General features: G+C 31.9%; 10 protein-coding genes across 10 annotated transcripts; 4 read left to right on the top strand and 6 right to left on the bottom strand.

Annotated features, from left to right (window-relative positions):
- Positions 1 to 119: 119 nt before the first annotated feature.
- On the top strand, positions 120 to 5,075 carry FG379_002348 (R1 like alpha-glucan water dikinase; the record flags this gene model as incomplete). The annotated part of the gene is made up of 1 exon (XM_067328217.1): positions 120 to 5,075. The coding sequence occupies one exon, from the start codon at positions 120 to 122 to the stop codon at positions 5,073 to 5,075; it is 4,956 nt and encodes a 1,651-aa protein (XP_067183756.1).
- A 10-nt stretch (positions 5,076 to 5,085) lies between these two features.
- On the bottom strand, positions 5,086 to 5,478 carry FG379_002347 (uncharacterized protein; the record flags this gene model as incomplete). The annotated part of the gene is made up of 1 exon (XM_067328216.1): positions 5,086 to 5,478. One exon carries the CDS (start codon positions 5,476 to 5,478, stop codon positions 5,086 to 5,088), a length of 393 nt encoding a protein of 130 aa, XP_067183755.1.
- Positions 5,479 to 5,584: 106 nt separating this feature from the next.
- On the bottom strand, positions 5,585 to 10,636 carry FG379_002346 (uncharacterized protein; the record flags this gene model as incomplete). The annotated part of the gene is made up of 1 exon (XM_067328215.1): positions 5,585 to 10,636. One exon carries the CDS (start codon positions 10,634 to 10,636, stop codon positions 5,585 to 5,587), a length of 5,052 nt encoding a protein of 1,683 aa, XP_067183754.1.
- A 201-nt stretch (positions 10,637 to 10,837) lies between these two features.
- On the bottom strand, positions 10,838 to 12,490 carry FG379_002345 (Ser Thr kinase; the record flags this gene model as incomplete). The annotated part of the gene is made up of 1 exon (XM_067328214.1): positions 10,838 to 12,490. The coding sequence occupies one exon, from the start codon at positions 12,488 to 12,490 to the stop codon at positions 10,838 to 10,840; it is 1,653 nt and encodes a 550-aa protein (XP_067183753.1).
- A 137-nt stretch (positions 12,491 to 12,627) lies between these two features.
- FG379_002344 (uncharacterized protein) lies at positions 12,628 to 14,085 on the bottom strand (the record flags this gene model as incomplete). The annotated part of the gene is made up of 1 exon (XM_067328213.1): positions 12,628 to 14,085. The coding sequence occupies one exon, from the start codon at positions 14,083 to 14,085 to the stop codon at positions 12,628 to 12,630; it is 1,458 nt and encodes a 485-aa protein (XP_067183752.1).
- Positions 14,086 to 14,474: 389 nt separating this feature from the next.
- FG379_002343 (cyclin 6 pcl7) lies at positions 14,475 to 15,488 on the top strand (the record flags this gene model as incomplete). The annotated part of the gene is made up of 1 exon (XM_067328212.1): positions 14,475 to 15,488. The coding sequence occupies one exon, from the start codon at positions 14,475 to 14,477 to the stop codon at positions 15,486 to 15,488; it is 1,014 nt and encodes a 337-aa protein (XP_067183751.1).
- A 153-nt stretch (positions 15,489 to 15,641) lies between these two features.
- Positions 15,642 to 17,315, top strand: FG379_002342 (uncharacterized protein; the record flags this gene model as incomplete). The annotated part of the gene is made up of 1 exon (XM_067328211.1): positions 15,642 to 17,315. One exon carries the CDS (start codon positions 15,642 to 15,644, stop codon positions 17,313 to 17,315), a length of 1,674 nt encoding a protein of 557 aa, XP_067183750.1.
- Positions 17,316 to 17,577: 262 nt separating this feature from the next.
- FG379_002341 (uncharacterized protein) lies at positions 17,578 to 18,627 on the top strand (the record flags this gene model as incomplete). Its single annotated transcript, XM_067328210.1, has 1 exon — positions 17,578 to 18,627. One exon carries the CDS (start codon positions 17,578 to 17,580, stop codon positions 18,625 to 18,627), a length of 1,050 nt encoding a protein of 349 aa, XP_067183749.1.
- A 20-nt stretch (positions 18,628 to 18,647) lies between these two features.
- Positions 18,648 to 20,693, bottom strand: FG379_002339 (uncharacterized protein; the record flags this gene model as incomplete). The annotated part of the gene is made up of 1 exon (XM_067328208.1): positions 18,648 to 20,693. The coding sequence occupies one exon, from the start codon at positions 20,691 to 20,693 to the stop codon at positions 18,648 to 18,650; it is 2,046 nt and encodes a 681-aa protein (XP_067183747.1).
- A 217-nt stretch (positions 20,694 to 20,910) lies between these two features.
- On the bottom strand, positions 20,911 to 21,762 carry FG379_002338 (uncharacterized protein; the record flags this gene model as incomplete). The annotated part of the gene is made up of 4 exons (XM_067328207.1): positions 20,911 to 21,048; positions 21,113 to 21,399; positions 21,544 to 21,699; positions 21,747 to 21,762. The coding sequence occupies 4 exons, from the start codon at positions 21,760 to 21,762 to the stop codon at positions 20,911 to 20,913; spliced, it is 597 nt and encodes a 198-aa protein (XP_067183746.1).
- Between the last annotated feature and the right edge of the window lie 294 nt (positions 21,763 to 22,056).

Genomic DNA, 22,056 nt, shown 5'->3' with positions numbered 1-22,056 from the left:
ATATGTTCCCAATACATGTATGAACATCATTCCCAGTTTAAGTGTAATTTCGATTATAATAGTCCATTTGAGTGGGTTTTCTTTCATAAATTTCTTTTAAAGGAAAAGTATTTACAGAAATGACTAAAAATAATGTTGAGTATTGTAAATCAATAAGTAATAAGTGTTCAGATGGATCGACTGTTGAGTCTCAGCTAAAAATTATAGAAAACAAAAAGAAGTTGTTGATTAACATAGTATTTTCACCAACTGTTGAACTGGACTCCCCTTTGGTTTTACATTGGGGTGTATCCTCAAACAGAAACTCAAACTGGGTTCAACCAACAAGTTGTTTGTTCTCTTCAAATGGTGCTACTCCTGAAAAATGCGAAGACGGAATATCATGTGAATCAATGCTATCACCATGTAAGGATGGGGTTGCCCTTTCTTGTGAAATTACAATGGATATTTCCCATCTAAGATTTTCTCACAAAAAAACAAAGGATGAGAACGCAATAAATGGATTAGAAAATTGTGAAAACATTACTAACTGGTTAAATTACGAAAACAGAGAGTGGGGAATGAAATTTGTGTTTTATTTAAGTACTAATACGAGCCCGAATTTTGTGTCTAAGTCCATGATCAAGACTTGGATTAAGAGTGCAGATAGAAATCTAGATTTTTTTCTGCCTATTGGGGAGGAATTATTTTTACTGGAATTGGTAGACGAAATATTTATGTGTAATAATCTATACAGAAAATACATAGAGAATGAATTTAAAAACAAAGAAATTCGTGATTCAAGATGTTATCTACTAACACAGAATGACCAAAATAATGAAAATGGCTTACAACATAAATTTTATCACACAAATAACAAAAAAACAAACTCTTTCGTTTACCTTGTTTCTAGTAGAAATAATGAAGTTTCAAATAAACCGGGATTGTTTACAATAATGATATTTACTGATATCGTAAATATGGAAGCAGAACTTTCAAAAATGGACACAAAATTATTAAACGAGTGTGAAATCATCCTCCATTTTGGTCTTACGAAGAGTACAGATCACATAGTTTGGAATTCACCATATAATTTTTTGAAAAAATTAAATAGCGATACCTTAATAGACAATATAAATAGTCAAGCGTCTGAAATAACATTTAAAAAGGAAGACAAATATTCTACTTGTGTTTTACAACTTCCGGAAGAATTATTAGGTATTTTCAGAGGCTTAGTATTTGTAATTAAAATTTGTCCAAAGAATGGCAACACAAACTCAATAAAATGGGTAAAATCTGCAGATAATGGTGATTTTACATATGAATTCCCGTTACTGTCCAAAAATGTTAATATAGATTCAACTTTAAATTTGAATTTTATCGGTGATGATAAAAGGTGGAAGTGCAAAATTCAGGAATTCCTCGGCAAAAAAGACAAATACAAACATGATACTATGAATAAATATTCAATTTCCAATGAGTCTATAATAGCAAATAAGATTTATCACTTATCTGAAGAAATGGGTTTACTCTATTTAATATCAATAAATCGTAATTCAAATTGCATATTAATTTTAAAAACAATATCAAAGGGAATGTTGTTATTACATTGGGGTTTATTGGACAGTTCAATAAAGGGGAGAAAAGTGGGGTGGAGATGCCCTCCGAATTCTTGTCGTCCGGCTAACAGCATAGAAGTTGATGATAAGGCACTGGAAACTGAGCTTTTACTAAAAGAAAAAACAACTAGTCTTATTTTTGAACAGGAGTTGGAAATTATCATAGATAAATCAACATTGGAATTATATAATAGATTTGTGTGTGTGTTTAGAGGGGAAGATGTCTATGGAAATGTACATTGGTACAAGGATGGAGATAAGGATATTGAAGTTCCTATCTCTATTTCAGAAACTGATATAAATAGAAAATGGAAAGGCCCATGGTCCGATATTATTGAAAATATAATTGTTGCAGAAGTTGACTGGTCAAGTATGACACTGATGCATAGATATAATTTGATGGATAGTATCATTCAAAAGTGGCACAGAGAATTTAAGGAAAGTAGTTCTTACACTCAAATTTCAAAATATTACCAGGTAATATGGTCAAATAAGTTTAAAGAGGAGGTTGAATCAAAAAGTTTCGCCTCAAAATTGATAATCGCTGATGCGTTAATAGAAAATCTAAATTCGGAAGTTGAGGAGTTCTGGTCTTGGATCATGATTTGGATGAGATTTAATGTTCTTGGTGTTTTAGATTGGCAAAGAAATTACAATACGGCTCCGAGGTTATTGGCTCATTCGGCTGAGAATGCATCATTTTCCGTTGTGTCAAAGTGGGTTGAATTCCCCGAATATAGGTCTCAAATTAGACTTATATTGCAGACAGTTATTAGAGGTGGCTCACGAGGTCAGGAAGTTAGAGATAGGATTTTGCACATTATGCATAAAAATGGTATTCCTGAGCAACATGGAACGTTTTATGAGCAATGGCACCAAAAGTTACATAATAATACAACTCCTGATGACGTTGGAATATGTCGTTCTATCATCGGATATCTAAAAAGTAATGGAAACGAGGAGGTTTTCTCAAGAGTGCTCTTTGAAAATGGATTGTCTTATGAAAAAATATCATCGTATGATCGACCAATTACAACAAAACCATTTTTACCTAATGGTACTGACATAAATACGTTAGTTCGCGACTTTGAACAATATCTAGAAGTATTAATAGATGTTCATGAAGCACTTAATTTACAAAGATCATTACATTACTCAAGACAATATATGGACACAGAATTGCAAAATATTTGTGCCTCTATTGTTTTTGGTGATTCCAAGAAGTTTGATGATACAAAGGATTTAGTTGTTCTTCATGGAAGACTCATGACAATTAGCAATGCAAGGGAAAAAATCTTAAATTCAATTTATTATTCTCATGGTGGCTGCTCTTCGGACAAATATAACAAACATGCAATAAAGGAACTGCTCTTTTTGGACTTAGGACTGGAGAATTTGCAAGGAATGTTTGTCCAATCAATGTGCACAATAACAAACAATCATTGTGACTTAAATAACTTGGTAAACGAATTGAATTCGTTCCTTTCGATTTTATTTGGTCACAATCCGACTAGTAAAGAATTGGCAGCTATTTGTTTTGATTGGGAAAACTTTATTAGGGACTCATCAAATCTTAGAAATAATCTCTTATTAAAGAGTATTTTAGAAAGACTTCATATTTTCGTTGGAAATTATCTGGATAAAACTTATACTGATTGGGACCCTAAAGTCGTTTTTTTTTCAAAGAACATTGGCTTGAAGGAGGGTGATCCGATTATGAAGAACTTTATGGATGAGATACTCAGGTCTACTTTGCTTTCTACTATATCACTTCAAATTAAGCGAATAAACAATTATTTGTTAAACAATGCACCAAATAATAAACTACAAGACTGGCAATTTATAAGTTACAATCCATCCTGGAGATCCGATCAAAAATATATTGGAATTGTGAAAAAAGTAAACAGAGTCACTGATATAGGTGAGGACGAGTATCCAAAAATCGTCATTTGTTCTTATATTTCTGGGGAAGAAGACATTCCAATGAATGTTACTGGAATAATACTTACAAATCCGGACTACTCTCCGGATATACTCTCTCACTTATCTGTTAGAGCTAGAAATATGTCAGTTTTGCTTGTTGTTTGCCAAAATCCTGCGATTTTATCAGAGAATGCTGACAAAGTAAATACAGGTGACATTTGTGAAATTCAAGTAACAAATGATATGAGAATTAATATTCAAAAAAAAGATATTACAAAGGAGTTACTGATAAAAAAGTCGGTTTTGCAAACAAATGTTAAGCAAAAATCAAGGTTATTCGAATTCAAGAACAAAATTAAAGAAATTAGTGATTCTTGGGTCTTATATCCGAACGAAATGGACGAGAACAAGGTTGGAAAAAAGGCCATAAATTTGGTTAAGCTTAAAGTAATGCTGAATTCAGAGAATAAACCACCATTTTTTGTTCCAAATTGTGTTTCGCTCCCTTTCGGAACTCTACAAAAATTATTTAGTGGCAGTATTAATGACAAAGTGAGTAAAAACATGAAACTTCTTGAAGAATCTGATCTAAATAAGGATGAAATATCAGGTACATTAAGTATGATTTGCGATATCATTGAAAATGAGTTGGAACCAAGCACACAATTAATAGATGAGGTCAACAAAGCCATTTATAAATTCGAAAATGACGATTCGAATAACTTCACCTCAGCTATTTCTGAGAATCAAATGAACAAGGTAGATTTGATTAGTATGAGAAATTCAAAGGTTAGTAAATTGATTTGGAGCCAAATCAAAAAAGTTTGGTGTTCAGTCTACCAACCTTTAGCATACTACAATATGAGGAAAATAGGGCAATCACTTTCAAATGTATTCATGTCAGTCGTAATACAAAAGCTTATTAATGCAAAATATGCTTTTGTTTTGCATAGCAAAAACCCTATAAAAACTCAAAATAATTCAAATAGCGACAGGGAAGACACAAATTATGATGAGATGTATGGTGAAATTGTTCTAGGTCTTGGAGAGACTCTTGTTTCCAACTCATGTGGAAAATCATTGGGATTTACATCGAAAAGAATTAGAAATAACAAAAATTATAAAGACAACCAATTCATTATCTGTTTTGATATTATTTCTTTACCTTCAAAGTCTATAGGTGTTTTCGATTCATTTAACTGCGTAAAGAATTCTACAGAATTCAAACTTAATGGGATTAATAACAATTACATATTTAGGTCTGACTCTAATGCAGAGGATATTGAAGGATTTGCAGGTGCAGGAGTGTTTCAATCTATTCCATTATTTGAACCTTCAAGTAGGTATATAACTTACTTAGATCAGCTAATTATGAATAATGAAAAATACAGAACTGAAATAATTAAACTTCTTGCAACGATTGCTTTTTATATTCAAGATGAATACAATGGAATCCCACAGGATATAGAAGGTTGTATAATTGAATACCTGGATTCATCAACGAATAAAACTGACTTTAATGTAGCAATTGTTCAATCAAGGCCTCAGGTATAAAACTATAAATTCATTTAACTGAAGTAATGCTGTCAATATCATTTTGTATCTTGTTCCATAACCCAAAAGTTGTGTTTATTTTCTCACTGTTTCTGTTGCCAAGATTTCCTCCTTTCTCTTTTATTGAATATTTATTCACATTTGTGAAGTAACATTCGTTTATGTTGTTTTCAATTAAAGAGGAATTTTTGTAAATTCCTAGCTCATCTTCAGACTTTTTTTCACCTTCAATGACTATAGGGCACTTATTTACCTCCCTAATTCTTTGATTTATATTCTCCAATGAAGTCATCTCTTTAATAATATTATTTGACTTGTCTTGATTCTGGCAATGCTTTCCCCTAATTTCTAACAAATCAAGAATTGATACCTTTGAAAGAGAAATTAGCTTATTAGAGCTCATTTATATTTTATCTTCTAAAATTTCAAGCATATATACTATAATACTTGCATTAATACTTATTTCTATAATTATGTGGGAACATGCAAACACAAAATAGCGCGTATTACTAAGAAATTGATTGATAAAACAGTGCAGGATATATGGCCCCTATTATGAAAAACAACAGTATCGCGAATATTATATACAATATTCTTATTTTTATCCAAATTGGCCTTAATTTGTCTTGTCTCTCTTTCAGTTGTAAAAAGTCTTCCCAATTTCTCCCTGAATATGGTGTAACAAGTTTTGGGAATCTGTTAGGCAACTCTCTTCCCATGCCAACTTTCTTGCTATTAGCCTCAGATTGGGGCATTATCTGAATTGTAACCTGCACTGAACCTGCATTAACAAACGAAGAATCAACGCCTTGAGAATTAACTAGCGGTAACTCCACATCTTCATCAATGGACTCTAATGAACTTGATACCTTCATGATATATCTTCTCAAATCTAAATTAACTTCACCTATGAATTCATGGTTCCCAAAGGAACTGTAGTGATATGCTGATAGCTGCAATAAACAACCACTTATAGGAGTTACAAGGTGAGGGTAAACGATTCTCCAATTGAATATTGGTTCTCCGCTCCTGCAGTTAAAATGTATATCTGTTTCTTGTACTTTAGGATTGTTTATTCCAAAATCTGCTCTATATTCTGGATATTGTTTGCAGTCTAGTGATGCTTTGAACATCAAATCTCCATAGTCCATATTTAAGGGTATTTTAATGTTCCTACCTCCCCATATTACAACTCTAACCTCTACTTCTGTAGGAATTGGTTCTGAAAGTTCGTATCTTTTTGTAATTGCTGCCTTGCTTGAACTCATAATTTCCACCCACAATTGTAGTAAACCGTAATTCAAATTACTAGTGCAATCTTTATATAAAGGACGGTATTCTATTGGAATACGGTTCTCTCTCATCATTTGACGCCACTCCTTGCTATGCCAACGGTCTGTCAGTTCAAGAACAGTACTTCCAATAAATATGTCGTACTCAGGTCCAAGTTCCTGAGTAACTTCACTCTTCTCTTCGTCTATTGTCATTGAATTTGTGTTTTCACCTTTTTTGTTTTCACCTTTTTCGTCATTATCGTTGTAAACTAGTCCAAAAATCTTACTAACAAAATATGGATATACTTTCTCTTGTATTCCCCATATTTTAATTTCAAATCTCGCTTCCATTGGAAAATTAACATTATACTCTTGGAAAATATAAAAAAGTGGACTAAGTGATGTTTTTGCTAAAGACCTAAAATTTTCTTCCTTCGAACCACAAACTATGGAAATGTAGAATGATTTTATCCTCGTTTTCTGTTCAAATGTACCCAAAAGTGAAAATTTACTTTTTACTTTTTCGACCATTGACATTTTTGTCAAATTCTGATCAAAGTCGATAAACTCATTCGGATCTGGCGTAACGAGTGCCAATGCTGATAATATATATAGTCTCACTCTAACTGGATTTGGATAAACGTTATCACCCTTCAACTTCTTGTAAAGACTACTTAAATTAATAATATGTTTTATCACATCCTCGCTATAACATCTTGATATTTGGTTATTTTCGATTGCTTTTTTTATTTCGATTGAATATTTGTTCTCGTTACTCTCAGAATTTACTCCTTCATTCTCACTATTACCGATTGAATTTATTCTCTCAACCACTTCAGGCAAAGCAAGTAAAACAAAACCTCTAATATATCCAAATGTTTTTTTTGTTCCTTGAAAGCCCCTTTTCCTCAATGGTATTACTGGAATAAAAATATCCGAAAGGAACTCCTCCATTGTTGTATCAATTGAAGGACGAAGTGTAACTGTTTTTCCTGACGTAATTGTTGTTATTACACCGCCTACACTTAATCCAGAATTTGCTGCTGAAATTTTTAGATTATTTATGTTACTGGTGGCTTCGCCTTCTGCTACAATAATAAAATGAAAGGGTATATGGATATTAATTGTAAACATATTCTGAGAAATTCTTGGGTAATAGACATTTTGGATTGTGTAGGACTTCATCAAAGAAATAGGAACACCTGATTGATTCAGTCCTTGATTTTTTAGACTCTTTTTTTTAAGTTCCTCCATTTCTTCGTGTTTATTTACATAAGGGAAAGGATAATTTTTTGATTCAACACTTTGTTCTTTTTTTTCCTGCATATCTGCCAGTGCTATGCTTACTAAACCCGAATGTTTTATTAAATTCTTCTTATTACCTTTCATAAATGCATTTACAATAGTAGAAATGTCGATATTATTTGAAAAGTCGTGTTTTGCAGAAATCCAATCGTCAGCAGAATCAACATCGGGGATCCAAGGTAAGAATGTCACTAATGGAAGAATGAATTCACCAATAAGTTTTGTTTCATCAACTATGCCTTCAAAAACTCTTATTGTCAGTCTTGGATCAAATAATGGTGACACAGGAAGAAAAATATCCAAAGTAATAGACTTAAAAAATTCAAAATTGTAACCGTTCATTGTTTTCCATGTCTTATTAATAAATTCTTTTTTACCAGAATTAGTGAGTGATTTCCACTGTAGGATATGCCTAAATGTTGGAATACTACTTTTATTATTAGTATTCATTCCTTTGCCTTCTTGATTACCTTCATTTTTCTTTACCTCTGAATCAATTGATGCATCAACCCTTCCAAATGGACTAACAACAAATTCTATAACTGGGTTTTTTATTTCAGTCGAAATAGAATTTCCTCTTTCGTGGTTTTCAAGGAAGAAATCTCCATTAACGTTATTCAAGACCTTTAATTGTTCGATTTTTGAACCAATAATTCCCTGTTTGAAAAATGAGTTATCATTACTCTGTATCTTTGACTTGATATTCTCTCTTACATTTTCATCTGTCATCATAAATAATTCTTGAAGAAATGTTGTTGTAACTATCATTTGAACTTTTCTAAGTTCGGGAAAAAGTGGTTGTGGTGGGATCATTTTTGAATCACAAGCCTTAACCATATCAATACAAATCAAAATATCACCTACATGAGAATGAAGTTTTCTTCCGCCTTTAAGTTTCACCCAATAGGGTTCAATTCTATTTGCAAGCTCACTTTTTTTGTTTCTACCTTTAATTCGATCATATATACAAATACATGATCCAATATACCTCTTTCCCCAGCTGTGTCTTGAAAAAACGCTCACTGTAATAGGTGAAACTATTGGAAGTGAACTTAATGGGTCTACTTCAACCTTAACCCTCAAAGTAATACACTCCATGAATGTTGGATTAGTCGTTCCTATTTTTATCGATGAGGTTGTATACACTCCAGAAGATGAAATAACAACATATGGGTTTGTTTTCTCATCTTTACCACTTTCTTTTAAATTCCTACAAGCATACAAGTAACACCTTATTTCATAGTCTATAGCTTTTACTGTATGTCTTTTAGTACGCCTTACTGTTGTAGAAAAATGTTTTGATATTGAAATTAATATTGCACTCGAACCAATACTATACAAATCAATCTCCTGAATGTTTTTTTCTTTTTTTTTTCCTTCATTAAGATCTTCAATTGGTATAAAACGCTCATTAGCATCAACTTCCTTATTTTTTATTAAGTCCAACCAACCTTCATTTGTTTGTTTAAGTGGAAGCCAAATCGGAGACATGGGTTTATTCTCTAAATATATTGGTATATTCGTGATAGCTGCTCTAAAATAAGCTACTCTTCTTGAGCCAATGGCAATTTCATTGTTAGTTAAAGTTCCATGTTTACTATTATTATCTGTTTTTAATCTGTCGTGTGTATATACTGATATTATAACATCCCAAGTATGTTCTTCTCTTGATTGAGATTCGATTTCAATTGTTGGTACCCTTCCTTCTGCTGGTCCAAAAAAGAAATTGTCCATATTTATCTGTTTACCTGATTCAACTATTTTAACACCATTTCTTGTATGTTCGTATTTTTGCTCACTCTTTTCGCGTTGAACAAATTCTGTTCTTCGTTTTACGGGTCCAATTGATACCTCTACGCATGCATTCTTTCCGAAAATACCCTTCACTGAATAAACATCAGCTACTACCTGACACGGTCTAGTAAATAACTCATCCAATGGCTGTGCAGATATTATTTGAGCAGGCATTAATTGATCCATATTTCTTAATAGCTCTGTTTTTAGCGATAGTAATATTCTACCTATATACATATCATTTTCTGTATGAATGTTTTCCGTAAAGTAATTATCTGTTGAAACTTCTGATAAAAATTCAATATCTGAGCAAGAATTCCCATAAAAATTGTACCATCTTACCGGGATAATCGTAGAACGAACTTTGGCAAATGAAAACTTTCCTTGTGTAATAAGCGTTGGTTGTTTGGTAGAACCATCCCATAATTTTAAGATTATAATGTCTTCCACTATTGGTGTCACAACTGGGAATCGGAGGCACTCATTAAAATTATGGTCCAGTACTCCACGTGCTATTGTAGTTTTCATGCTGCAACCACTGAACTCTACGGTTACAAATGGGTCTCTTAAACCCTTTTTAAATAATAAATCCTCAACTCTGTATATTGTGACATACAAATTATAAATTTGCTTCTCTCTTTCTTGAAACAATTTGTTTTTGTCAGACTCAGGAATTCCAACAATTTGACTTAAAAAGTCGATTTGGTTATTTTGAAAATTATCCTCTTCTGCATTCAGTAACTCTAATACGTCACTTGTAGGTGGTGTGTCGTTTGGTCCACATGCGTATACTGTTAAATAAAGAATTCCTTTTGTAAATGTATCATTTAATTCAGTAATGTTGAAGTGTCTTTTCAAAAAATGGTTCTTTCTCTGTCTTAATGTCTTTAATTGTACAGAACATTGCCCAATAACATCATTTTTCCAGAACGAATTTGCAGATTGAACCTCAAAAGTGATAAATGACATATCCCATTCTGTATCTGTTAGAAAAATATCGGTCCATGAGTGAGATTCGTCCCATTGTGTTGCAATTAATTTGTTATATTTTACTTTTGTTCTGTATTCCCTCCCACAACATCTTACCACAACTAAGGGATTTATGGGGTTTTGGTTAGGAGTAACAAAACCCTTGCCTGCATGTATTGTGAAACCAACTATGTACTTAGATCTTTTATCCTTGGCCATTTAATTAAATTAATTACTCACTATAAACCATCTCTAGAATTGGTGAGAAAGAAATTAAAAAGTCTAACAATTATCCACGTGTAAACATGCATGCGTAGCAACGGTACTATGATCTAAGCCGCCTAAAAAAGTCATTAATTCGAGAGAAGACAGAAAAACTAACATTTTTTTCCAAAAACCTGAATAGGTCAATTTTGAACACTAATCTAATTGAGATAACATTCTTAATATGGCCTTTGCAGTTGGTCTCATACGAGGATTAACATGTAGGCACATTGTTATTATTTTTCTTATTATTGGATGAATGTTATCTGGAATATAGGGGTTATATTTGTTTTCTTTTGTTGCTTTTACTAGTTTATCGTATATTTGGTTAGAGTTATCAGAATAATCAACAATATATTCAAATGGATTTGAGTGTCCAAAAAATTCTTGTAAAACACATCCTAATGACCAAATATCCCATTTTTCATCATACTTGTAAGAGTGTTTTGTTTGTGCCTCCATTCTCATTGGATCTGAACTTAAAAGTTCAATTGGTGAATACAACCAAGTTGCACCTGACAATTTGCTCTTGTTTCCAGACCCTATTTCCTCTGCATCCCCGAAATCACACAGGAATATGTCCCAATTTACACAATCAACAATAATATTTTCAGGTTTTATATCTCTGTGAATAATTATGCCTTTTTCCCTAGAAGGAGTGTGCAAAAAATCTAATACACCAACAAGTTGTCTCACCATTCTAATGGATTTTCCCATCGGAATGTCAAAATTGTATCTATGCCTTAAAGAATGTAGGTCACAACCGTTAATATAACTCGTTAACAACCAGATGTGCCTATTTGGGAGAATAATTCCTCCCTTAAGACCAATCACATTAGGGTGTTTTATCTTTGCTAGTAATTTCCATTCCCTCAATATTCTTTCTATAACACCAAACGGGTCAGTTTCCATAGTTGTAATATTTGGGACTTTGACTGCAACATCGGAGTTTTTGTACCTTCCCTTATATACTTTACCAAAACTACCTTCTTCAATAATATGAAATTTTTGTTTTGAATTGCCTGCAATATTTGATTGCTTTGTGTACAGTGTTAATTGCTCCATTTTAGCTTTCGTATTTTGTATAGTACGATCATGTAGAGCCGCTAAAATAAGAATATTCACTCCCTCCCAATCTCTTCTTAATTTGTTGTTTCCCTTTGATGAATTCAAGTCTAAAAATTTGTTCTCATTATTGTCTATTCTATTCGAATTTTTTATATTTCCAAATTTTTTGTCCAAATCTAAACTGCATTCTTTTGTAAACTTAAGGTTCAACAGAGGAATTGATGGTTTATTTCTGTTTATCTGGTCTTTCTTCGGAAGATTTGTCCCATTATTTGATTTTTTTGGCGATAAATGATTTGTTAAAATATAGGGATGCGGAAAAACTATTTTTTCATTATTTGAAGTGGGTGTGTATTCATTCGCCGTGCTTATCGACCTCTCTGTTACGGAACTAAATCTAGTAGTGGGTAATGAATTGTCGCAATATTGACTCTTTCCGTTTTTCTTTGGAGTTGTAAATTTGTTTATTGATTCATTTGTCCTAACACTTTCTACTCTATTTCTGACAGTTAAAAAACCTAGGTCATTTTTTCCTGTAATATAGTCCCTTCTTGAAGTAACACAATCCCTCTTTTGATTGTAATTTAAATTGTAACAGTTATAATTTCTGACATATTTTGATAAATTCGGATGACTTATCCCACCTTTTCTCTGAAAAGTATATGCATTAAAGTTTAGGCAATCACTAACCTTAACACGAACCTCTACAAAACAATCCCTTCCAATACTACAAAGATTCATCCTATTTCTAATTTTTTATTTTAAAACTATAAATTAATTATATTAATTCTCATTTTCTTTTAATATGGGCCAAACACACAAATAAAGATGTACACATTTTCACACAAGGTGCGAATAAAAAATATTCTACAAAAACTCTAAAGTTTAATTATATTTGACCTGTCTGAGACTTTTCCCTGAACTCCTGCTCCAAGAAGGTCTTCTACTTCACATGATCTTTTTCCTATTATTTTTTTTAGATTAGTTGAGTCAAAGTTGGAAATACATCTTGCAACTTCCCTTTCATCGTTATCATCTTCACAAACTATAGAGACAACTTCCCCCATTTCAAATTTTCCCTTAATATAAGTAATGCCTGCGCAAAATAGTGAAGCGGAATCGTTAACTACCGATTTAATAGCTCCCCTATCAAGAAATAATTTTCCACAAACAGGTAAACTTAATATCCATCTTTTATGATTTTTCATTGTTTGTGACAATAGCTGTTTCGTGAAAATAGTTCCTATATATTCACCTTGATAAAGCTCATCCAAACTGCAAGTAACGATTTCTTCATCAAAATTAGAATATATTAATTCCTCTCTTGATTGGTCATCAGATATTGTAGAAAGTGACGAGACGAATGATGTTTTGGAATGCCCAAAACTTTCATTGCTGACTGAGTGAGTTATTACTTCATTATTATAAAAAATATATTCATTTTCACTTTTTTTCTGTCTCAATAGTAATTTTGGGGAGGCAACTTTATTCTCTGAAATCTTTATAAAATCGTCAGAGTCCACTAGTTGTAGCAACCTATTTGGGTATGACCCATTCACCAAGAAAGTCGAAATTCCAGCTGCTGCTGCAACTTTTGCTGCAATTATTTTAGTCCTTATTCCACCAGTCCCTAACTCAGTTCCAATGTTTTCTTCTGAATTGTCATTTTCCATATGGAAAATGGCATCTATATTATTTACTTTAAGTATTGGCAATGCGTCTTTGTGCAGCCTAGGATTTTTTGTAAATAATGCATCTACATCAGTTGCTAAGATTAACCAATCAGCTGAAATAGCTATTGCACAATAAGCTGCTAATGTGTCGTTATTACCAATACTTAAGTTATTTGTTGTAACGGAGTCATTTTCATTAATAATTGGTACAACATTCCAATGTATCAAGTCCAGTAATGTATTTTTAAAGTCAATATACCTATCCTTGTTTACAAAATCTGACCTGGTCATCAGCAATTGTGCAACTTTAGCACCTCTCATTGAAAAAAAATCCTCATAAACCCTCATTAGTAGAGGTTGGCCTATTGCCGCTATTGCATGTTTTAGATGCAATTTAGTTGGTTTTTCTCTTATATTCATGTGTAACAGCCCTGCACCAACCGCTCCAGAAGACACCAACACAACCCTACAACCTTTATCCATTAAATCACATATCGTCTCTACGAGTGCTCCAATATTTGAAACAGAAAGCTTTCCTGTTCTACTATTTGTCAAGGTTGACGTCCCAACTTTTAGCACCACCAAAGGCCCGCATTTCCCCCTTCTTACCAATTGTGGGCCAGAGTCATGGCTTTCAGATGAATTTGTGGTCAAATTTACCATTAATTGAAACTTGTATATTTTGAAGCACTTTCCCGCAAGTTCAACTAATATTATACCACCTTATTACTCCACGTAATCATAAAAAAAAAAAAAACCGACTCTGCGTGCATTTATTTCCACATTAACAATTCTCACATAAGTTTCTAAATATTTGTCTATTGTTATTGCTAACAACTTACTTTTATATTTCTGGAAATAAATTTATATTTGTATAACATGAAAATAAAGTAGTTGGATTAAAAACTAGTGTCGAAAATCGCAATTCGAAGTGATCCCAAATAATAAGAGATGAATAGTCCTGGCGCTAGTATTTAACTTTTCTTAAAAAGAAAAATACATATTTGAAATGAAGACTGGAGTTGAAAAATAGAAGTGTTGTTTGCACAAGTATGTCAACGAGGGATCCCGGAGAAATCAGTTCCTCATACTCAACTAAATCTCATTTTTGTGCCAATTCAACTCTCGGTATTGAGCATTTCCAGGAATTAAAAAACGAAGTTCCATTTTTGGAAAATGCTGAACTCGACTCAGAGAACGGATCCCTATCTATAACAAATGTAAAGACAAGTCCAAGGTACAGTCTAAAATTAGATAAGCATTTAAAAGTTGTAAACGACAAATTTACAAAGAATGTGGGTATTAATGAAACGGTTAGAAACCAGAATTCCTTGGATATATTAAGTTTTGATTCAAAAAAAATGTATGATAAAAAATCTATTATAGAACTATCGAGGAATATAATTAGGTTGTTGCTTGGCGAGAAAGTTCTAAAAAAATTTGACGAAAATAACGAAAATTTCGACGATCTTAAAGCTGAGTTTTATTCGCAGAAATTCTGGAATATATTTGAATTTCCAAATAATCAAAATAAGTTTGACATTTCTTGTATCCATGACTCCGATTTAATGTGTAGCTTTATGTTCGATGAAATCCTCGGCGATTTTTTGGTATTGACACAGTACATTTCACAAATAAGGGTTAATAACAAAATAAGTACAAGTTTTGATACCAAGAACTTTAAGAATATTTCAATAAGAGACTATTTTATGAGACTCGTTAAATTTTCCTTATGTAGTCCATCACTATTTATAATAATGTTTATATATATAATACGTATTCTCGAAGGCAATCCTTCGTGTGTATTTGACACTAAGAATGCGCATAGATTGATGCTTTCAAGTTTGATTATTTGTGTAAAATTATATGACGACAAATTGTTAACCTATTCTAGTTTTGCTCAGATTGGTGGAGTTTCAAATGAGGAGTTGACAAGGATTGAAACAGAGGCACTTATGCAAATGAATTTTAAACTAAAGGTAGATCTAGAGGAGTTTATTCAGTTTATTATCTCAATTAGAATAATCGGGAATTATTTGAGAACTCTAAAACCTAAAAATAATTAGATTCGATATGTTTTTTCTTTGTAAGCTTTATTACCTTGTGATTTACTTTTTTTATCGCTTAACCTCGTTGACGTTTTGTCGTGTGTGTAAATTTAGGTAGTGGATTAAATATAAAATTTCCCTAACTTAATAAGTTATTTTTGGTTAAACTCAATGATTAATGACATGTTCACCTGTCAAAATCAATTATCCTCTAACTTTGGAAAGTTAACTTTATCTGGGAGCCAAATATCATCTATTAATTTTGCCTCTTTGCAATCACCAAGTTACGTTTTAGGTCCAAGCAAACAGTCAGCAACAATAAATGGTTGGGCAAAATTGAATTCAAAATCAGGACCACAGTTTACAAGTATTGGAAGCTATATACACAGAAGAGCCGGAAGGATTTCTAGATCACCGAGTCCAGAAAGAAATATTGCTCAAGATGAAAGAACAAGACAATTAGGAATACAAAATGGAAATATCCAAAAAAGTACAGTTTCAATTATTGGCCCCGCATATTTACCTTCAAAAATACATATTGAAAGCCTTAAAAGCAGTGAAACAGTTAGATCTGCTTCAGTTGGAATTAGTGCAGCAAAACATATAGGTGAAAATATTCAATACAACGAAAAAAATCTGTTTGAAGAGAATAGAGAACTAAAAAAACAGATATCTGAATTAAAAGAACTCCTATCAAGCAGAGAAGATGAATACCAAAAACTCAAAGTTAGGTTGGAGTTGATCCAAAAAGGTGTTTTAGGTAATAACAATACATTCACTGGAAGGGAATCACTTCCACCGCTAAAAGTTAAGGCCAGAAATGTAAGTAAGAGCATTATTAAGGAATATAAAGATGATGCTATTAGTCTATACGTCTGTGGAGACCACAACTCCAGAAATGAGGATGAACTTTGTGATAGGGAGTGTTTGTGGAAGCCATGTGAAAACGTTGGAAGAGCACTTTTGAAACAATGGAATATAAGTTATGCATGCACTCGCGGAAAAAGAACAAATAAAAATATGGTTAACCAAGACGACTTTTGTATAGAGAAATTATTGAACAATAACTTATTAGTTGGTGTTTTTGATGGACATGGAAGATATGGACACAAAATCTCTTCTATTGTAAGGCAAAAGGTAATGAGAGGTCTCCAAAATATTCTTATCTTCAAAGATATTAATAATAGTGATGATATAACTAAAAAAATGGTTTATTCACACAACCATGCACAAGTTGAAAAAAAAAACGAAATAAACATCATTTCAGAAATATCAAATCTTTTCGACAGTGTGCAGTCTTTATTAGAGAAAGAAAATTTATTTGGAACCTCAGGTACAAGTGCAACTATTGCATTAGTTCAAACTGAAAGAGTTATAATGATTCAACTTGGTAGTTCTGGAGGAAAAATAATTGATACATTTACTGGAAATATTGTATATGAGACACCACAACATAACCTAGAAAATTACCAAGAGAGAAAAAGAATACTGAATAAAGGGGGATTAATAGATAATAACAGATTTTACTCTAATAAATTTTCTGATAAAGGTATCAATTTCTCCATGACAAGAAGCCTCGGTGATACAAATGGTAGAGCTTTAGGGATATCTCATAAACCCGAAATATGGGAAATGAAGGTAGAAAAAGGAGATTCGCTGGTTCTTTTACTTGGTACAGATGGTTTTCTTGAACATTCAAAGAAAATAGAAGTTAATTACAAAAAGCTTTGTATTCAAGAAGAACTTGACTTGACAGTGAAAAAATGCCAAAATTCATGGTTAAAGGAAACGAGCAATGCTTCAGTTGATGACATAACAGTAATAGCGTGTGGCATAACGGTTTAGACAAAATAGGGAGTAATTGCTCTACGTATATACTTTTTCTCAGTTTTTTAAGTTTCCATTTTTACCGAGTTTGAGCGCAAAATTATTTAATTTCATTGGGTAATTAATATTAAATTTTTATATTGAAATCTATTCAAGGTGATACCCTTTCTGTAATACTTGTTCTTAGTTTTGAGGAAGATATCAACTATAATTATTAAAGTGTTAATATTCGTTTTTGTATATTTCAAGTAACAGATGGTATTTTTTATTATTTGATTTAATGTTGGCATTCGTTTCATTTATATCAATCATATCATACCTCTTCTTGGGTTATCTTTGGAAATATTTGGAAGAAGAGTATGGTATTTTTACATCATCTTTATCTTTAATTCTTATTATCTTTACTTTATACGGGCTATATGTTTATGTGAAAAATGCCCTTTATATTGAATTAAATGTATGGAATTTAATTGTTAAAAAGGACTATAAAAAAAGCGATAATAAAAATAGATTAAGTGTATCAGAAAGATATATTGAGGAAAAACAAAAACATTTAAATACGGAAGTTCAATTCATTGATGAAGGCAGAACAAAGATATTGAACGGCATTGGGTTTGATATGAATACACCTATTCAAAAATTAAGAACAGAAAATAGAGTTGAGTACTCTGAGAAGAATATTTCTTTTTTTGGACTAAGTATGACATCACCTTCAAGGAGGCCATTTTCCACATCTAACAGTGTATACAACGTTTTCAACTCAACTACTCCATGTAGCCAGTCTTCATTGGTAGATAGTTTCATCAAAGCTGCATCTGTTGCAAATACGCTACAAGAAAACACTAATATAAGAAAAAATTCGTTAGTCAATACCCCTCAGCAATACAAAACTGAGCCTGTTACCATTTACAAAACACCAAACTCCAACAGGTTTTCTGCCGAGGCAAGGAATCAATCGAAACTACCTATTATCAACTCGATCAAGTCATCTTTAAACTCGAACATTATCACAAGTGCAAAAAGTAAATTTGGTAACTACATCTCATCTATTCAAGGTAGAATTTCTACTGGAAAAGTTAGGAGGAATTCGATCCCCGGAGAATTCATTAAAAATAGTACTTTTTCCGATATAATTAATTACAAGGGCCCAAAACTAACAAATACTTTGGAAATTGAAAGAAAAAAAAGCAATTTTATTAAAGTGGAAGAAGATTCTGGAAGATCAATTAAAGCAAATCAAACTCCAATTCGTAAAATAAACACAGGACTCTCTTCACCTTTACCAACAGGAAAAACTTCACCTTTGCTATTGCTGACAGAGAAAAAATAATAAAATACATTGTTAATTAACTATGTTTTACTTTTGTTTTTCATTATTTGTTCTCTAATAAACTTAAATCTTGCAATACATTGTATTGTGTTTTTACCCTGAACACAAGATGAAATTAATTCCCATCTTTCCTTAGATGGTATGGAAGCAGGGTACTTTTTCAGAGCACTTTCAAATGTATTTTGTTGTTCTTTTGTCCATAAATCGTTCTCTTCTGTCTTACGTTGCATTTTATCCTGATTTGATTCAAGTTTTTCCGGACAATCTCGAATATCAGGTGCATTATCGAATTTTTTTAGAACACCTTTGTTGCTTTGAATAAAAATCTCAAATGGGGACTCTTCCTTAACCTCATTTGACAACTTCGCAAGTTTTTCAGATTCAGACAATTCCTTCACTTTAGTCAATATTTGTTCCTTAGTTTTAGTTCCTTTTAAATGGTCATAAATTAAATTCCATCTATTTTTGACACCACCTGGATATTTTTGAAGGGCCTTTGCAAGTAAGCTGAGCTCAAATATAGACCACTCGGAATTATTCGATTCCTTGTGTTCACTTTGTTTCGAATCAGACTCAGAAGTATTTAATATTTTTACTTGCGTTTCATTAGGTAAATTTGATATTTCATCAGTCTTTGATTTCTTTAATTCCGTTTTCACAACACTTGATATTTTCAAATTGTAAATAATAAACAATTTTTTTAAGTATTTTTTATCATTAGACATTTGTCCATTTTTTTCTTTCCAATTATTTAAAAAATCATTCAATTCTTGAAGTTGTGCAAGATTCAATTTAAGTAACCAATCTTCCCATTGTTTAACTTCAAGTTTAGATATTAAATATTCACCATCTGTGTAGCCAGAATATCTTAATAGTATTTCATTTAAAAATTCGTTATTCCAGCTGGAAAATTCACTGACAATCTCAATACCATCTGAAAGGAAATAAGCTTCTCTTTGAAACTCATTTATAAGTAATTCAATATCAGAAAGTTCTTTCATAATGTTTCTTACAGATATTCTTTGAGACCTTATAATAGCTTTATATTCAGAGGCTTTCTTTTTTGTTTGTTCCTCTAAAAGTCGTTTTTCTCTCTCAATAGTCTCTTTTTCCTCTTTCTTCTTCATTTTTTTTTCTTCTTTTATTTTGTCGATGTTTCTATAATGTAATTTAATCCTAGGATCATGTTTATATGCTAATTCAACTAATTTATTTATTCTTGATATTTCATTTCTAATATACTTCGAGCGTATTTTTGAATTTTGACGTTCCATCCATCTTTTCTCCTCTCTACATTCTGCTTGAGAGAGTTCGTATTCATCATGAATGCTAAAGTCACGATTTGATTCAAAACCTCTCCAAAAATTGTAAAATTCCTCAACAGTTCTTATTTCGTCATCCTCGTTACCCAAGTCAGGAACCGGTTTGTTAACAGACCAACGCGAGTTTCGAATAAAAATGGGCGAGAAAAAGTTCTTGAAATTCTGAAAACACTCATCTTCAGTCGAATAATAGTTTGGAATTGACTCATCGAAAGGCAACGCAGAGTCGTACGCGTGTCTCAAATTGGCATCACTCAATATCTCATAAGCTTCTTGTATTTTGAGGAATTCATCAGATCTCATATCTGAACTACTCTCGCTATTTTTATCTGGATGATGAAATAAAGCTAATTTTCTATATGCCTTTTTTATTTCATTTGGTCCTGCACTTTCAGTTACACCCAGCTTTTGATAAAGGGTTTCTGTTTCACCAACTAGTTGTTTTAAACGTGCCAGTGATACCGGAATGTTGTTATTTGCTTTATTTGAAGACCTTTTAACCTTTCTTTTATTTTCTTTAGTATTACCTTCTGAAATAATATGTTTTTCATTATTCAAAGGAAAAGAACATTCAGTTGTGTAAGCTTTCCTCCATTCTCTTCCTTCAAACTTGAAGAAAAATGCCTCTCCTGCAGGTTCTATTTTCTTTTTATAGACAAACTGAGCAATACTGCTAACAATGAGTGGACCATTCTCAAGTTGTTCATTTAAAAGTTCAAATGAAATAGGTGGTAACGCCAACATCCCAAAATTATAAGAAAATCAATAAATTAACTCAAATGGCGTGCAGAAAGAACGGGTTATTCACTCATCTGCAGATGTTGTCATACAAGGTGCAAATTTGACCTAGATTAAAACAATGGTTAAAACAACTGCGGCAATACTGGCGCTTCTTATCCCAAATTAAAATACTATGAATTCAATGAAAAACAGAAAAAAATTTTTACTAGCTATCTAACTTCTATCTGTCTGATCCTATTAAAGTCAATCCTATCCCACCTAAACTCGTCTTCTTGCTTCCAGATGATGCCCCCCTCGTTAGCTCTCCATAGGTCTGTTTTCCCCAAGAGAACGGAACATACCGATATTTGATCATATGCTGTGATAAGGAATATCAGTTATTAACAAATATAAACATGTTATGCACTTTCAAAGTAACCTACCTGAATTTGTTGTCTCATTGTTAGCACGAACAAGAATATGAAATACGCGAGTAGAATTGGCCAAAATACGGGCAAATCAAATATTTCGAAAAATGTTAAGAATATTGAAATAAGTGTTGCCCTTGTAGCTGACAACCAGAATTTAAACTCGGGTAATCTCCTTTCAAAGGGTCTAAATTCCTGTGAATCGTGAACTGGTAGAACCATACCTTCCTCTTCAGGATCAATTTGTGGTGACAAAAAGCCAATAAATAAATTTAAAATATATATTGAAAGACCATATGTAACTATAAAAAAACCTACAATTTTTATTAGAAAATATTTTTTTCGATTTAATATGGAATATAGATTCAAATAGAAAATAACTTTATTTAAATCTATTCTTAATCCAAACTACCACTAAATGCAGTCCATATGTTCTTGCAACATACCTTGACAATAATAAACTCTTAACGCAAATATCATTAGTAAACCAAGGAATGATAACCATCTCGATTTTGGGTACACAGTAGTTTTTTCAATATAGGCAGTATAAATTCTTAAATATGGGTTTGATGTTATAGCGAAGGTTGCATCATTGAATTCCGCTGAAAATTTCAGTCAAAGTGTTACTAAATCAAACTTTTCAACTAACCTTCACTTTGCATCATAATTATACAAAAAAATAAAAAAGAATTTTTCAATTTTTCTTTTTGATCATGCTAAAGAGGGTACCATGCGTTGACAAAGTATTTACGAGGGAAAAATTCACTTATCTGGAGCCAAATGTTAAAAATTTTTAAGGCAAAAATATTTGTTTTGTTTCAAGTTGAATATTTCCGTTAACCTTTAAAATATATAACAAATAATTTGCATATATTTGGACATGTTACAATAAGATTGAGTTATTCGTATTGAAACTTTTTTGTTTACTGTGAAAATAATGAAATTTTAGATAGTAAATG

Source organism: Cryptosporidium bovis (genome assembly GCF_009768925.1).
Source record: "Cryptosporidium bovis isolate 45015 chromosome Unknown contig_3, whole genome shotgun sequence".
NCBI lineage: Eukaryota > Apicomplexa > Conoidasida > Eucoccidiorida > Cryptosporidiidae > Cryptosporidium > Cryptosporidium bovis.
The sequence above is the reverse complement of the archived record's forward strand: the minus strand, read 5'-3'. Positions and strand labels throughout refer to the sequence as shown.